Raw genomic sequence first — 17326 nt, forward strand, 5'->3', positions numbered from 1 at the left:
GTGGAATGCATTTACAATATCATACAAAGTGTTTTCTATCTCAAAATATAGAATATTAGTTTTTTTGGACAAAAAAAATGAAATAGGAGTATATCATTAACTTTTTGCTACAATATAATTTTGGTATAGACTGGATTATAACCGGCCTACAAGCGAGGGAGATTTGTTCTGAATCAGAAACTGCTTACCTAGTCAGCTATACTGAGTCCAGCTTTATTGCATTTGACTCGCAATTTATTATAAGTGGGCATTGAATAAAATCGTAGTGTAAAGATTCCTTTACCTTGTTCCTTGTCAGCACAAAAGGAAAAAAAAAAAAAAATTGGCTTCGCCCGGGCTCGAACCGGGGACCGTCTGTGTGTTAGACAGACGTGATAACCAACTACACCACGAAACCAGTTATATTAGTGTCAATAGCTGGTATTAATGTATTCTTCAACATTCTCTTTTTATAATTTTTAGTTCCTCTTTATAATTTTTAAATTTAAACTGCAAGCTACCAGATATAGAAGTTAACTTCTTGTAAATTACAAGTACTCATCGTATTCTTCATTTTCTTGAAAATCCACTTTCAAAGAAAACAAGTTTAAAAAAAAAAAAAAAAACTCAAATATACTTGTACGGGCAAAACATCACAAAAAAAAATACCAAATAATTAGCATTATAAATAACAAACAACTAAGAGGATCAGATTTAAGCTTTTATATAAGTTTTCACACACTACACTTTGGATACATGACTCAACAAGAATAAAATTTATTTAATTATTACGAGGCCTGACAAAAAAATAAATTTAAGAGGGTCAAGGAAACAGGTGTAACTTGAAGTTAAGATAACCGGACCTGAGGATACAGACAGATAATGTAGGATAAGTTGGGTTGGGCCGCTGCTATAAGTACATGTTCAACGGTCCATCTATCTAGACAAGAAAGTGGTTGTATGCAGTGGGGTGTTATATTTGGACTTTAGATAAGTATCTAATTATTTGACGATGATGATATTAATGTTATTATTACCCCATAAAATTGAACTCAAGCTCACAGACTACATAATGTATATCATTTGCACACAATTACTTATAATAATAACACAATTATGATTTCTAAATTGTGCAGCTGCCACTCCCAAGCAAACATAAAAAAGCATAACCAACATGATTAAGGGCAGTTTGGATGAACTTAAAATAAGTGCTTCTTGATTAAAATAAAAAAGTGTCGTAGAAGTTAGAAACAAATTAAGACTTAGAAACAAATTAAGATGATTAAAGTGTTTGGGAAAGAAGTAAAACCCTGAAACAAAAGTTGACATTCCTAGCTTTTTATAAAAGTGCTTCTTGACTTATTACACAAATAATACAAATAAGTGCTCTTAACTTGTAATCCCTGGACTTATAAGTGTTAGAACGAGCATCTTTTTTCCTGTTTAAACATCTTTCGCAACAAGTTACAGCTATAAAATATTTTTTTAAAATATAAAAATAGAACTTATTATGGTTATAAAAAAACATATTTCATATGCTAGAATATATATATATATATATATATATATATATATATATATATATATATATATATATATATATATATATATATATATATATATATATATATATATATATATATATGAAATATCAATTATAAACAAATAATCACATAATTAACCCATGCAGCAACAAATTTCATTAGTTTGGATATGCAAAATATTAAAATGCAATATAGTGTGCTATGCGTTTAACTCGGTATATATTTAAGGAGATTCATGCGTCTCGTGAAAAAGAAATTTTTTTTTTTTGACAAAATGAAAAATTTTATTTTTAAAAACATAAATGCGCCACATTTTATTGGTTCGTTTAGGCCATTTCTTGTAGTACAAAATTTTAAAATTCTTATCAAATCACACTGGCTGATTATTTTTCTTTTATTAGAAAACAGACCATGAACAGCCCAACCTTCAGTGAGTTTGACGGCAGTGATTGCCGATTGGATATAAATGATTATTCTTCCCTCCCAACCAGTCAGTTGTATATATTTTATTGGGATGCCGAGATAAAAAATAAGTAAAATTAAATAATAAAAAATATAAAAAATAAGTAAAATAAGATAAAAATGTCATTTACATTCAATAATAGATTTGAGATATTGAAGGATAATAGTGGGTGTAACGGTATTTATATTATTATAAAATGAAGATAGTGGAAGAAAATAGTTGGTGTCACGATGTTTTATATTATTAAAATTAATTAATTTTGGAAGGTATAAAAATGATAGGACATCCAAAAAGGAAACTGTGTAGAAATAAATGGGACCGGAGTATTAAAAGAAAAAAATAATAAGTAAAATTAGATGAAAAATGCCAATTATTAACGGTGTTTTATTAAATGTAAATGGTGGAGGAAAGTATTTAGTGTGTTAGTGTTTTATATTATTAAAAATTATTAATTTTGACGCATACAGAAATGATGAGACAACGGGAGAGTAGTATTATTAAGAGAATTTGCCGAATACTGATTCATCACATTTTCATATTTTATATATCTCACTTTTTCTTCAAACTCTCTTCAAACTCATACCAGATACCAAAGTAAAGCACCAGTAGTTTTTAACGATTTATCAGAATTTCCAATTTATTTAATTATTTAAAATTAAATATTACAAAAATTAAAATTTAATATGTTGTTTGTAAGAATTGAATCTAACATTTATATAAATTTATTTTAATATCATATATTAATGTGATTAAAGGGATAATAAAAAAATATTATACAAAACTACTAATTATAGATAAGACTAGAGTCAGTGACTTTAGAGCTTGGGCTTAAAATCGTCTTCCATTTTAGATTAAAAATATATGTTTGTCTAATAAATTCCAAGTTGTTTTAAAATTGAAAATGAATCAAACAATTGACTTGAATCCAAAAATTGTTAATTTTTTAAATAATTTATTTTATTTCTATGAATATATTAATAGAAGCGATCTCACCATTTAAATAAATAATCTATCAAATTAAATTTTTTATATTTTAATATAATATAAAATTAACAAAACTAACAATTAAAGGCACCATAATTCATAGAGTAACGGCAGTATACCAATGACTCCCAAATTTTAATTAGAGAAAATGCTAGATGCACAAAATTGGGTACAAAAACTTTCACATAATGATTATGTGTCAACTTTTGATTGAAATGGGCCCCCTGTATATGCATTAATAGTACCAGTTAAAACTTTCCACCTCACTTGCCACCTCATTTTGTGCCTCATTTTGTGCAAAATTCTGTACCCACACGCCACCTCATTTTGTGCAAAATTCTGTACCCAATTTTGTGGGCGTAGCACTCTGCTCTTTTAATTAGTCACATTCAATACATGGATCCTTCTGTAATACTTCATAAGCTGAAACCTATGTTCTTCCTCGAAATGACTAAATATTCAGTTGAAGCTCATCATCACGTTTGACTTATATTTGCACACCCCTGAGATGTTGCTTGAGAGGCAAACATTGGCGAAGAAGAAAGTATTACATCAGTCTCAAACAGTTTGGTGTAAATTTGGTTGTGAAAGAGCCCTCAACCTTTCTTCCTTCTCTATTTAGCGATAGTAGTTTGGTACACATGCATGCTCATACGTCTTGCACTTCCATTTCACCAACTTGTTCCCTTCACTTCTAATCTAGACTTCCATGTTTCATTTTCATCACCTTCTTTCTTACCAAACTCAAGACTCAAGCCACCTCATAAGTTTCTCAAAACTTATTGTTTTTTAAAAATAAGAGGCATGCATTGTAATGTACGCCAATTCTTGGCTCTTTTGAACTTCACTACTACAAAGTACAAACATTGTGCATTTGTTGCCAAGAATATTGGATGATCATCAATCAACTTGATGGGTAAGCAAGATTTTCCCAAGAGTCCACGTCCCGAAAACCCGAATTCAAGTCCAGCATCTGTGTCCAAGGATTATCAGTTTAGGCCTGCAGAACTGCAGAATAATGGTGAGCCATTTCTTGGGAGGAGATTGTCAGGAGGAGAATTTAAATGGAACAGAGATTCTCTCTTTACTGGTTTAAAGAATGATTCCGTAAAATTTGGTGCTTGCAAAGGAGGTTATGCTGGGAAGAGGAATACTATTTGGCTCAGAAAAAATGTTGGCACCATCTTATTAACTCTGGGATTGATGGGTTTTCTTTTTCTTTTGGACTCCATTATGGTCTCCATTTTTAATCCGTCTGCTGTCAACTATAATTCATCTCCAAGCGGCTCTGTTGTTGCAAAGGTGTGATACTAAATACTCTCTTGTCATTTTAAACAAATGTTAAACTCTTTCGAGTTAATTAAACCATGTTAGTTTGTGGTATACTATTGGATAGTGTGATATAGTCCTGTAAGCGAGTCCAACATGAATAAACTAAGTCCAAACCATGTTATGGTGGATCTTCTTCTCCCAAACAGATTGCACATTTTATGGCACATAAGAAGGGTCATCTTGATAATCTTCCTTAATTACCCTTTTGGTCATAAAACCTTGGCTGGTCATGTAGTTTACTATTTTCTTTGACTGCATTTTAAAAAGCCAAGTCAGTTTTTCAAGATCTTTGAGTACTGGATATTTAGTTTAATATCTAGTTATCTTAGATTTCACTCATCTGCTGCACAAATTCACATACATTGTTATACTAAACTACAGTCACTATCTGATTCAGAAACAACAATGTTACTTAAAGCTCTGAGAATCTTTTAGTGATCTTGCTATATGGTGGTCTGTACTGCTTGTACAACTAAGTTTGTTGTGTTTTATCGGCAAGAATGATTTTGGAAACATTGGGGCTTGCTATTGAGTCGACAAATGTGGTTTCGATTACTGGTTTGGTTGATTGTTTCAACAATTTTGTTGATTTTAGTTCTCTTTCGCTATGATTCCATCATCTTTTCCCTTTTTGATCCAACAATTCTTAAGAGAGGTTCAACTCAGACTTTATCAACTAAGCCTGAGGTAAAAATTTACCTTTTTTGTTGGATGTTTCATATATTCTAGAAACTCTCATGGTGAACTGCTCATACAATCATGTTTTTTGTACTTTTTCAATTTAATATCAATAAGCACCTCTCCAAGCCTTTAATTATAAAGGGTAGAATGCAACCCATACTAATCTCAGTGTTATTGTATTTTTGTGTGTATTAAGGAGAATAAAAATTCTTACAGTACCGAAGAGAAAGCTCCAGTACGAATGTATGACCGTCTCCTAAATCTGGCTTATAGTGCTCGTGCAGAGGCAAGTGCTTAGCTCCTTTTATTCGTTCAGTCCACGGATAGTAACAATTAACACATGTGCATAAACATGGCATAAGGATTAATGAGATGCTTAATAATTGCTATTTTTGTGTTGACATTGGTGTCTCTGTTTGCTACAGAGAGAGTTTAAGCAATACCCGACAACGTTTTGGCAAGAACCTCCACAGGCATCACGGTGGAAACCTTGTGCTGATAGAAAGAGTGCAAAAGGTACAAGAACGTACACCATGCTTTTCTGGACCATAAATTTGTTGATTATTTTCTTGGTCAGCATTGTAACAATCACATTGTTGCTCACTGGTTTTTTATCTGTCTGAGCTTGTTTGTGTAGGGCAAGCTCGGAACAATACTGGATTCATTTTGGTTAGTGCCAATGGAGGTCTAAATCAACAACGAGTTGCTGTGAGTATAGGTGTTTACTTGCTATAAGTCTCTGAATGAAGTCTAGCCTTTTGCAGGGAACTGATTTGCTACTTTCCTTGACAGTCGAAATAATAACAATTCAACCTTGTCCCTGCAGGTATGCAATGCTGTTGCTGTGGCAACTTTACTGAATGCAACCTTAGTTATCCCCAAGTTTCTCTTTAGCAATGTGTGGAACGATCCCAGGTCTGTGACTACATCTATGATACTATATATTTTGAAATCTGTGACGAACAAGAATAGTGTCCATCTATGATACATTGTTCTGATACTCTGGGAGTGCAGCCAGTTTGGTGATATCTATCAAGAGGAACATTTCGTGAATTCACTGAAGGACGAAGTAAATATTGTGAAGGAGAGCCCTTCTCATCTGCATTCTCTAGACTTGGAAGCAATTGGTAGTCTAGTATGGAATTCCTCTGTTAAAGCTTTTTTTTAAGAACTATAGGTGAACCTGAATCTTGATTAAGTTCTTTCAACTTACTTTAGATCACCGATGCGGATATTCCTAAGGAAGCAACAGCTCTTGATTATCTTAATATAGTTCTACCTCCTCTTCTGAAAAATGGAGTAGTGCACTTGCTTGGATTTGGGAACCGACTAGGCTTCGACCCACTGCCATATGAACTCCAGGTAGATAGCATTGCTTTACGATCTATATATATTAATAATCATAATATAGTCCTGTCATGTGGATAATAGAAGTTCATAATTTTATTGCAGAAACTGAGATGCAAGTGTAACTTCCATGCTCTAAAGTTTGTGCCTAAGATACAAGAAGCTGGCTCATTGATATTAAAAAGGATAAGAAAATCTGATGTCTCAACAAACTTGATAGATAAGGAAGTACTTGGAAACTTCATCACAGAGGCTCCTTCGGAAAATAATAGTTCTAAAGATGGCCCTCCAAAGTATCTTGCTTTGCACTTGAGATTTGAAATTGACATGGTTGCGTATTCACTGTGTGAATTCGGAGGAGGAGAAAAAGAAAGAAAAGAACTGCAATCTTACAGAGAAATCCATTTTCCTCTGCTCATTGAGCGGCTGAAACTTTCAAAGTATGTGCTAAAAAAGCTCACATTATACAAGTTTGGCACATGAGGTACCAGTGGCCTAATTTACGCTCTTTTGTGTCCGTCTCTGCAGGCCTGTTTCTCCAGAAGAGCTGAGGAGAACAGGAAAATGTCCTCTGACACCAGAAGAAGCAGCCCTCGTTCTTGCTGCTCTCAATTTCAAGCGTGACACATTCATATACCTTGCTGGTTCTCAGATTTACGGAGGCCAATCGAGACTGCAGCCCCTCACTAGCCTCTACCCAAATGTAGTCACAAAGGAAGACTTCCTCACACCGAATGAGCTTGCACCTTTCAAGAATTATTCTTCTCAGGTACCAAACTATCCAGAATCTTAAATCTTCTATACTGCCATGCAGTCTATACACGTCTAATGCGCGAGATTTATTCATTGTGACTGCAGCTGGCAGCTCTGGACTTTATAGCTTGTGCAACTGCAGATGTATTCGCAATGACAGATTCAGGTAGTCAATTATCATCACTTGTGTCTGGTTTTCGAACATATTTTGGTGGAGGCCATGCTCCAACCTTGAGGCCTAGCAAGAACAGGCTTGCAACAATTATGTTGGAGAATGGGACCATATCATGGAATCGTTTCGAAGAGAGAGTTAAGAAGATGATAGAGGAGGGTCAGCGAGTTGGAGTGAGGAGTTTTGGTCGAAGCATTTACAGACAACCTAGGTGTAAAGAATGCATGTGCAAGTCTCATTAATGGTTTTGCCTATGTTTTTGAAGAATTAGTCCCCCTACCAGCACCAGGGCATTATAAACCTTATCGCAGAAAAGAGGTGAGAACTGTCTGGGAATTTTGATTCAACTGAATTATTTTTTTCTCATTTAGTTTGTATACTCATGTAGTTAGGCAATGCTATAAGAGAGATACTTCCATAGTCACTACACCTTTTCTTCTGCTTAATGTAGCATACATTTTCCTCTAGGAAGATGTATATGTTCTTGGCACCATGTAATTCTAGAAGCAATTAAGAAAAATCCACCAATGATACTGTCAAATTTCCACTTCACATGATCTCTGAGCTGTTGGAGATGTTGATTTATTTGATAATGAAGTTGCCATGATTTTCATTCAACTCGGGTGTCTTGTATACAGTGCATCTCAACTTGTCCTGTATACGAAATCCAAACAGAATTGAATGAAGAAAGATATCTTCAACCATCAACATCTGCCATCCAACACAGGGCATACCACAATGTCACGGTTCCCAGGTCCACAAGGTTACTTGAACCAATTGCATGTATCATTATCAAATAAATCAACATCTCCATCAAACTAGCTTCACCTCGCAGCTCCACTAGGTTACCTAAACCACTTGCATGCATACATATGCATTTCCATCAAATTAGCTTCAATATTTTCAACTTCGTTACAATCGGTTATCTACAATCTTAATATTGATCGTGAAATACGCATACACAATGAAATGAAGTAATCCAATTTTATTGTCGGATAGAGTTGGAGTACATTATTTAATCAAAGTCCTGGGTTGAACTTCCCGCTAAACGCTCACCACTCAAAAAGTATTTGATGCCTCTTGGAAGCTTTTTTAAATGAAAAAACACGAATACTCGATCTGTGTAAAAACAAAGTAGTCCTAGTATATTTATTTAGAGAACAAAGGTAATAAAGCAAACTAATTAAATTATAAGAAAATCACATAGTACAAACAAAAAGAAAAAAGGTGTTAAAATAAACAAGTTGATGATGGCCAATCCTTACACTAAAGACAATCAATTATGTTGTGTTTGGTTGGGGTGAATGATTTCGGAAGGAATGAAATGAAAAATAAACTATATTATGAGCAATTATTAACAAATTTCATTTCTTCCCCCATTCCATTCCTTACATTATATGCTAGAGATCATACCTTCAATTTGAGATGGAATGCTCCATTCTCTCCTACCCACAATTTCTTCTCAAATCTCATTATAACAATTTTGCACTCACTTAAATTTATTTCAAAACTTCCCTCCAATCTCTATTAGTTCCAAGTAATTTTACTCATTCCATTCCATTCCATTCTCCCCAACCAAACACAACATTAGTGGAATCCTCCGTCTTCTCCTTTCCCTCCAAGGCTGAAATGACAAACCCCATACCCACCCCACCGCGCACAACTTTCCCACTCCTTTTTGTCTCCCATCACTTTCTTAAACGATTTTTTTTATTTTTAATTAAATAACAGATTTTTATTAATTAATTTCTAATAATGACTCCTGCATACACAAAAATATTTGTTAATAAAATATTTTATCTAAATAAAAGTAATTATTGATATATGCCGATGACAATTATTAAACACACTAGAAAAATCCATTACTTAACAAATTTGTGCATTAAAAAATTTGTAAATATTTTTTTTACCAAAGGATATTGGTAAAAACAAATATCCGAGCTCATTTTGTATTTTTTTCTGTGAACATAAAATTTTTCGATACGAACGTATATTGAAGTATTGAACCCTAAGAACTACAGAAACAATAAATAGCAAACATTGCATTTCCAAAATCAATTTTAATCAGTAACAGGATTTATGTCTTTTAGTAAACCCACAACTTGTTGCATTGTTGGTCTTTTCCTAGGCGACTCTGCTGTGCACAGATACCCAACTCGGAGACTCTCCACCATCTCACTCACTGAGCCATCTCCCACTCCCAGCCTCGAGTCCAATGCATTGGCTCCTTTTCCTTCCCTAATTAATCTCCTGGCCCACTCAACCGTCTCTTCAGACCCTGGTCGACCCGTTAGTAACTCGACCAACACTGTCCCAAAACTATACACGTCTGCCTCCGTTGACCCGCTGACACTGTCTTGACTTATTCCAAAATCAGTAACTCGGGGCTCCAGCTCGTCCGATAGTAACACATTCGACGTAACGAGATGTCCATGCACCACGGGCCTAGACTGCCCGTGGTGGAGGTACGCGAGCCCGCGGGCAATACCCACGGCAATGCGGTGGCGCACGCGCCACTCCGTTATTTTGGGCGATACGTTGCGGGATCGGAATTCGATATCGTTGCGCTGGTCCCACGTGTCAGTGCTCCAATCTTCCACGTCAGGTTCCCCGGAAGGTAACTCCTCGTGCAGCCATTGATGCAAGTCACCGTTTACCATGAACTCATACAATGCTAACTTCTCCTTGCCTGCATACCAAAAAATAATGTAATATGATATTTTTTCAAAGTATTTTTTCGATTATAATATTTTTAAATAATGTAATTTTAATAATAAATAAGACCAATATAAATTTGATGGATACAACAGTATTCCAATTATCAAGATGGTTTAAGGTGGTGTTTGGCTACGGCTTTTAAGCCGACTTCTGGGCTTATAAGTTAGAAGCACTTATTTCGTACTGTTTGTGTAATAAGTCAAGAAGCACTTATAAAAAGCTAGGAATGCTAGCTTTTGTTTCAGGACTTCTGCTTATTTGCCAAACACTTTAATCACTTATAAGTCTTGTCTGGCTTCTAACTTCTGCTCCACTTATTTATTTTAAGCAAGAAGCACTTATTTTAAGCTCAGTCAAACGGCCCCCAAGTGTTTAACTGTACTGTTGCATATATGTCATGAGTAGTCAATTTTGACTTGCAGGAAAAACAAAATCTCATGATGAAAATTGTAAAAAAATTAATAACAGTACTACAAATAATCCTGAAAGTCTAAATTTGACGTGTACAATAGTAAGTCGTCGCTGTCATGCATAGTATCCGTGAAGGTCATAAATATGGTAGGTCAGCTAAATAAAATCTGTACCGAAAACTGGTGAAATATACATAAATGCATGCAATAATCATATAAAAACAGACACGAATTGAAATTACCTGCAATACAGTAGCCAGAAATAGGAAGTAGATTTGGATGCTTAAGCTTTGAGATTTCTTCGAACATGAGCTTAGCTTTTTCATGATCGATGTCTCTGGCATGTTCCAGTACTTTTATTGCCACGTGGAGGTCACCTGGCAGCACAGCACTGTAGACGGGCCCACACCTGCCTTCAGCAAGCAATGACTCTTTTCCAAAGTGTGAAGTAGCAGCTATCAGGTCTTTGAATGTGAGGTAATTCATTAATGGCTTCTCGAACATTATTACAGGTGCCGAAGATGGTTCTTTTAAATCAGCCACCCAGGATGTTCCGGACTCTGTTTCGAATGAAAATGGCCCTGATTTTTCCATCTTGAATGGTGTTTGGATAGGTTTAGAGATGGCCCATTTGTTTGTTTTGGCTAGTTTTATCTTTCTGTACATGCAACATAAGCATACCAACATGGCTAAGGCTAGAGTTGATGATGCTAGTGTTGTGGCTAAGATGAAGTGGTTATGTTTCGGTTTCGGTTTCGATTTCAGTTCCGGTTTGGGTTCTGGTTTTGGCTTTGTGGATGTTTGATTTTGGTGTTTTTTGATAGGCTGGGCGGAGAGAGGGTGAGGTTTGACATGAAGGTTTTGGATGTTTTCAGAAGTGTTGTTGAAATTTCCAGCATTAATATAAGCTAAATGACCATAGTTTTGAAAGTTAATTTTGGATATATAACCAGTGAAATTGTTGAAAGAGATATTTAAAAATATGAGGTTATGAAGAGATGGAAAATCAGATGGAAATGTACCATTTAGATGGTTTCTTGAAACATCCAAGTATCTCAAAGAATGGAGAACTGAGATGGGCTTTGACTTCCCTGAAATGTTACAACTTGAGATATCGAGATACTGAAGTTTAGTCAAGTTCTTGAAACCAAGAGGCAAGATTTTGAGGTTATTATGAGAAAGATCAAGACTTGTGAGATTTGAGAAAATAGACAAACGAGCCAAGTTTGTGAACCTATTTTGCGACAAATTCAAGAATTGAATCGATGAAAAATGAGTCGAATTGGAACCAATGGCGCCTCCCAGGCTGTTCTTGGAGAGATTGATTGCAACTAGTGTAGGGATGGACCAGAACCAAGCTGGAACAGAGCCTTTGATTGAATTATTGGAGAGGTCAAGTGTGTGAAGATGAGTCAAGTTTCTGAAAAACCTCCAAGAAAGTGAGCCAGTGAGATTTCTGGAAGAGAGGCTTATGTTTGATATATGGGGGTTTGTGCAGTTCAAGTCCATGGACTTGAACCAAGATGAGTTGAATCCAGTGACAGAACTGAAAGCCTTGGTTACTAATATGTGGTCTGTGGTATTGCATGAAGACTCCACAAGTGCTACAAATGAGATGAGAATCATGAGCTTGTAAAGTATCTTCATCTTGTGAATCAAGAAGTGTCCACTTTTTTCAACTTCTGCAGATTTCTCAGGCTCCCATGGGCTGACAAAAGGTAGAGATATAAAGTGGGTGTATTGTCAATTGTGTATGTGGTAGAAATAGTGGATTAGAATTTAAGAAAAAAGAGCTTGAAAATGAAATGGAGTTGGAGAGGTATGTGTATTTGGTTTGTCAAACAAACGAGTCATGACTCTGACCGTGGGAAGTTGGTTCTCGAAAAATGTTTTGGTGTTGCGAGATGCAAATCATTTTTGCTTTGTGCACACAAGTATTTTACATTTATATCCTCTGATAGATTAATTGGATGAACCCTAATTAATGTCTCACTAATTAATGTTTCGCTAGACTCCATGCGCACGACTGACTCTACACTCAAAATACACGCTCAATCGTATATACTACCATTAAACCACTTATGAGTTATGACCATTATACCCGTAATATCCTATTAATTATTATAAATATTACTCCCTCCGTCCCATTTTAGTTGTCACATTTGATTTTGTGCCGGTCAAATTGATCAAAATTTGACTAAAATTTATTAATATTTTATCAATTGAAAAAATAAAAAAAATATGTCACCAGATATAATTTTTAATCTACTTTAAGATGTAATTTTCAGTTTTTTAAAATAATGAAGAAGTGACTTGTAATATTTGGTAAAAAATTAGTCAATTTGACCAACAAAAAGGAAATGTGACAACTAAAATGGGACGACGGAGGAGTATTCATTATATAAAATTTGATATATTATTTAAAATAGGTATATGTATATCTAAATCATATATAAGATAAAATATATTATTAATTTATTTGTGACTTTTAAATTATAAATTTAATATAATAGCATTTTATTCAACAAAAACTGAATAATATTTATTAAATTCTTTATAAAACAATATAAAAGGCATTTTATTTTCATTTATATTTATTTTTATAGTTTTATTTAATAAAAATGATTTTTTTAAAATAAAGTATTCAACGGATATTTTTTTAAAAGATAAATAAAAGAATAATTTTCTCTGAGATAAGAATTGATTAATTAATACTAATAACTTATCTTAAATTAAAAATATTAAATTACATAAGTTAAAAATAAATATATCCAAACAGGAGTAGTACTTAGTAATTATAGTAGTAATTAGATTTTTCATATTTAATCCGTCTATATGTTATTATTTAAAAATAAATATTATCAATTTTGAACTAACATAAATTATAAAGTAAAAGTTATAATCTAGAAAATTAAAATAAAATATATTATTATTTATCATGTTATTTTTCAGTGGAAAAAATTTATTAATATTGAACTTATAATTTTTAGTAGGAAAAAAGTATAAATTCCTTTTTAAGACGATATGATAACATAATATTTTCAAGATGATGAAATTTATAAATAAGAGAAAATAAAAAGGTAATGTATTATATACACACATATAGCCGGATAACACAAATAAGTTGATTCGACTATTTAAGAATGATAAATACGTCATATTCACATATAATAAAAAATTAGAATAAAATACATATATCTAAATATAAATACGACTAATTAAATATGAAAAATCTAATTACTAATTACTACCCTTATTTGGATATATTAGTCTCTTGCACGTATTTTAAAAGTTTTGACCGCACACCTAAAATTGTTATTTTTTAAATTTTATATTTGTGAATAAAAATACTACTAATGTACTTTTATTCATAAAAGCAAAAATATAAAAATAATAATTTTTGTGTACGGTCAAAGTTCTTAAAATACGCAAGTAAGAATATTAAAATTAAACACATGTATTGGTAAGATATGATTACTAATGTATACAATTCATTGGATCAGAGGGTCTAAATATTTATATAGACAATATACTCCCTCCGTCCCTTTTTACTTGTCCCTTTTGACCTTTTGAAAAAATAACGCATCTTAAGAAAAATGTTAGATGGATATCTTGTTTTCATACATATCCCTAATAAATGTAATGAATTAGATAGAGTTGTGTATATATATATGTTAGTCAAACATTGGAAGTTGTTACATTTTGAAAAAACATACAAAAAGTTGCTTTGAAAAGAGAAGTGGACAAGTAATTTGGGACAAATTTTTTTTTCAAAAGGGACATGTAAAAGGGGACGGAGGGAGTACGATTTAGGAGAAGATTATTAAGGTACAACGTACATGAGTGAGTAGACCGAGTAGACCTAGGTTATTAATGATTATATACTAGGTTATTAATGATTATACACAAAATTAGACTATGCATTAACTAGGCACTTGCGTGCAAAGAAAATTAAGAGGGATAGCATTGTAATCTCTCCGATTTGTATTTAGCAATTTTGAATTGCATTTAGCAATTATGATGTTTTATTCATAAAATTGAGTATATATTTTTATCAAAAAAATATAAAATAATACTCTTATATACTCCCTCCATCTCAAATTAGATGAGTTATTTGGCTTTGGGCACGTAACTTAAGGTGCATTGACCGTTTAATTCTGAAATTTATTTTTTTAATTTTTCTTTTGTAAACGAAAATTTCATATTTAAATTTTTATTTGCAAAAATAAAATTTTAAAAATAAGTAATGTAGCTATGCGATCAATGGACTTTAAAGTGCGTGCCCAAAGTCAATGAGCCCATCTAATTTGGGACGGAGGGAGTATCACGTTCTGATGAGAACCGTGTTGTATTCATCTAAATAATACTTCCTTCATCCCAAATTAGATGAGTTAGTTGACTTTGAGCACGTAACTTAAGATGCATTGACCGTCTAGTTTCGAATTTTTATTTTTTAATTTTTTTTTTGTAAATGAAATTTCATATTTAAATTTTTATTTGCAAAAATAAAATTTAAAAAATAAATAATATAACTACGCGGTCAATGAACTTTAAAGCGCGTGCCCGAAGTCAACGAGCTTGTCTAATTTGGGATGGAGAGAGTACTCAATAAAATATCCCATTTCAATTATTACTCCCTCCGTCTCTTATTACTTTTCCTGTTTCTCTTCGGCACGTTTGCCAATACACACTTTTGATCCCTAATATCATTAATTTCGTATTGGTTTTAAATATAAAACCTTCACTGTATTAAAGTACTCGTGAATACGAATCCAATAAGATCACTCATGACTATATTTAGTCTTATAGATTAGACGTAAATTAGTAATTTATCTCATGTTATGAACAGTCCCGACATATGAAACGAGAAAAGAATAAAAAAACGGAGGGAGTATCTCATTTGGTTTAAATTTTATACACAATTTTATTTTTATACATAACTGCTTATCATGTTATTTTATGCAAAATTTTATATCTAATTTTCGGCCGTCTCCATCTTAGGCTCCGGCGCATTGTAGACTTAGCCGGTTACCCTACTGACATGAAACAACGATCAAGTAGATTTATTTGTGACCTGGGAGTGAGGCTGGTTTAATGCACAAGGACATTAATTGGCTGGTATATTACCTCACGTTAACGGAACAAAACTATAAATAGAACAAATGTATTTATGGTGCATGGTATATACGAGCCACTGGCCGCTCCATTTAATCGAATCGAAAGAAACAAACATGGTCCCCGATTTTAACATCGTTCAATTCAATTCAATACCATGCTGCATCAGGAAAACAAGTAAATTTTTGATGTTTTTAATTTTGCGATAATGTTACAAATCCGAACAATAACTTTTTAATCTAGAAATCAAAATAATTTTAATTATTTATTTAAATAACTAATTTAATAATCACCCACTAATCACTAATTATCATAAAATATTTTGATCGATTCATCAAATATTTCACCAATAAGAACTCTACTTTACTAGTGAACAAGTACATTTATTTATATATAATATATCATATAAATTCCGAAAACATGATAAATAAATTTATCATAATTGACAATTCTGCAGGAAAAAAACGCACATAAATGCATGTATGCTTATAAAACTTGGAAAATACATGTATCTTTCGTTGCTTTTTGACAATAACAGCATGGACACAAGGATACTCAAATCACACACGGAACTACAAAAGTCATGCATAAAACCTGCAACTTCATCCTATTTTCTTGTATTTCGATATCATACAAAGACTTCATAAAAATGGAGTATTCTCTGACATTGCCCCCGTTTGTTTACCGCATGCAGAATCTCTTCTTTTCATGTTCCGTTTATTAATAAGCTTATTCTACTTCTTTTTAATGTAAGTAAGAAATAATTTTTTTTTTAGCCTAACCCAAAATGACTCCTATTATATATTGATTACATGTGGTTATACATAAGCGAGTTTTTCTGCCAGAAATTAATTTTTAAAAACAAATAATTAAGTAACTTAACCTCCATATTTACCTAAATATTTTGGATTCAATGATGTACATTATTAAGAGTGAACTAATCAAATATTGTCTCCCAAAATTTAAAAAATATATATGAATATAATTTTCGAATACCTAACATTTTCCTTCCATAAAAAATAATATATCAATCACTTGTTTGAAATCTCCTTATATTTTAATCTCTTCTTCTGATATTTGTTAGTTTATTTTTCAAATTATATAATGCTAACTCAAAATTTACATCAATTACTTGTTTAAAGTCTCTTTATATTTATTAATTTATTTTCTAAATTATATATTACTAACTTAAAATCAGTGGAGTCACAAGTTAATTTCAAATGATTTGTTATGTAATTTTTAGTTATAATATTTATATATTTTTCATATTTAAAATAAAATATAATTGTTATAATTCTATATTTATAAAATTAAAATAGAAAAATCAAAATTAAATAGCTTTAATGAGAATCGAATCTTAGACATTTATATGAGATGGATTTATTTTGATATTATATATGATTCTATAATGATACACATCATCCGAGTTTGAAAAGATTTATTAAACGAAGACCCTGACAAACAAATCACAAATGTATTGAACAACATAAATTTTCAAGGAGCAGAAGATATAAATTGAAGCACATTTTCCTAATAAAAAAAATAAAAGAAATTTGAAGCGCGTTTTGTTCGTTAATGACAACTCTCGACAACGTAAATCTTAAAGATTTTGGCCCACGGCAAGTTTTTAGATCGGTTTTGTTTGAAAGTTAAAGATTTACGTGAAAATTAGAAATTTGATTATGTAAATTTGTTAATATAACATTAGACAATTAAAGGATTGAAATTCATGTTTGGTTCAAAAAAATAATTTTAAAAAAATTACTTAAAAGAAGTCTTTCTTTAATTAATGGATTGACATGTATGAAGGACAACATACCAATCACAC

The 17326-nt window shown here is 32.3% G+C and overlaps 2 protein-coding genes and 1 non-coding gene across 3 annotated transcripts; 1 reads left to right on the plus strand and 2 right to left on the minus strand.

Annotated features, from left to right (window-relative positions):
- Nucleotides 1–323: 323 nt before the first annotated feature.
- Nucleotides 324–397, minus strand: TRNAV-AAC (transfer RNA valine (anticodon AAC)). The gene has a single exon. It is a non-coding gene; the product is annotated as a tRNA-Val (tRNA).
- A 3276-nt stretch (nucleotides 398–3673) lies between these two features.
- On the plus strand, nucleotides 3674–7796 carry LOC108206916 (O-fucosyltransferase 8). The gene is made up of 10 exons (XM_017377347.2): nucleotides 3674–4272; nucleotides 5180–5269; nucleotides 5409–5499; nucleotides 5621–5691; nucleotides 5810–5898; nucleotides 5998–6118; nucleotides 6202–6345; nucleotides 6436–6770; nucleotides 6859–7099; nucleotides 7189–7796. The coding sequence occupies exons 1-10, from the start codon at nucleotides 3883–3885 to the stop codon at nucleotides 7495–7497; spliced, it is 1881 nt and encodes a 626-aa protein (XP_017232836.1). The 5' UTR covers nucleotides 3674–3882; the 3' UTR covers nucleotides 7498–7796.
- Nucleotides 7797–9277: 1481 nt separating this feature from the next.
- Nucleotides 9278–12277, minus strand: LOC108206336 (calmodulin-binding receptor kinase CaMRLK). The gene is made up of 2 exons (XM_017376600.2): nucleotides 10626–12277; nucleotides 9278–9944 (listed from the first exon to the last, which is right to left on the minus strand). Exons 1-2 carry the CDS (start codon nucleotides 12028–12030, stop codon nucleotides 9316–9318), a joined length of 2034 nt encoding a protein of 677 aa, XP_017232089.1. The 5' UTR covers nucleotides 12031–12277; the 3' UTR covers nucleotides 9278–9315.
- Nucleotides 12278–17326: the final 5049 nt, after the last annotated feature.

The sequence above is a fragment of the Daucus carota genome, chromosome 2 (assembly GCF_001625215.2).
Source record: "Daucus carota subsp. sativus chromosome 2, DH1 v3.0, whole genome shotgun sequence".
NCBI lineage: Eukaryota > Viridiplantae > Streptophyta > Magnoliopsida > Apiales > Apiaceae > Daucus > Daucus carota.

Coding starts and splice junctions, on each gene's coding strand:
- LOC108206916 (XM_017377347.2), top strand. CDS start 3,883: ATGGGTAAGCAAGATTTTCCCAAGAGTCCACGTCCCGAAAACCCGAAT. Junction 6,346..6,435: donor CACTGCCATATGAACTCCAG/GTAGATAGCATT, acceptor ATTTTATTGCAG/AAACTGAGATGCAAGTGTAA. Junction 6,771..6,858: donor GAGCGGCTGAAACTTTCAAA/GTATGTGCTAAA, acceptor CCGTCTCTGCAG/GCCTGTTTCTCCAGAAGAGC.
- LOC108206336 (XM_017376600.2), bottom strand. CDS start 12,030: ATGAAGATACTTTACAAGCTCATGATTCTCATCTCATTTGTAGCACTT. Junction 9,945..10,625: donor TTCTGGCTACTGTATTGCAG/GTAATTTCAATT, acceptor TTTGGTATGCAG/GCAAGGAGAAGTTAGCATTG.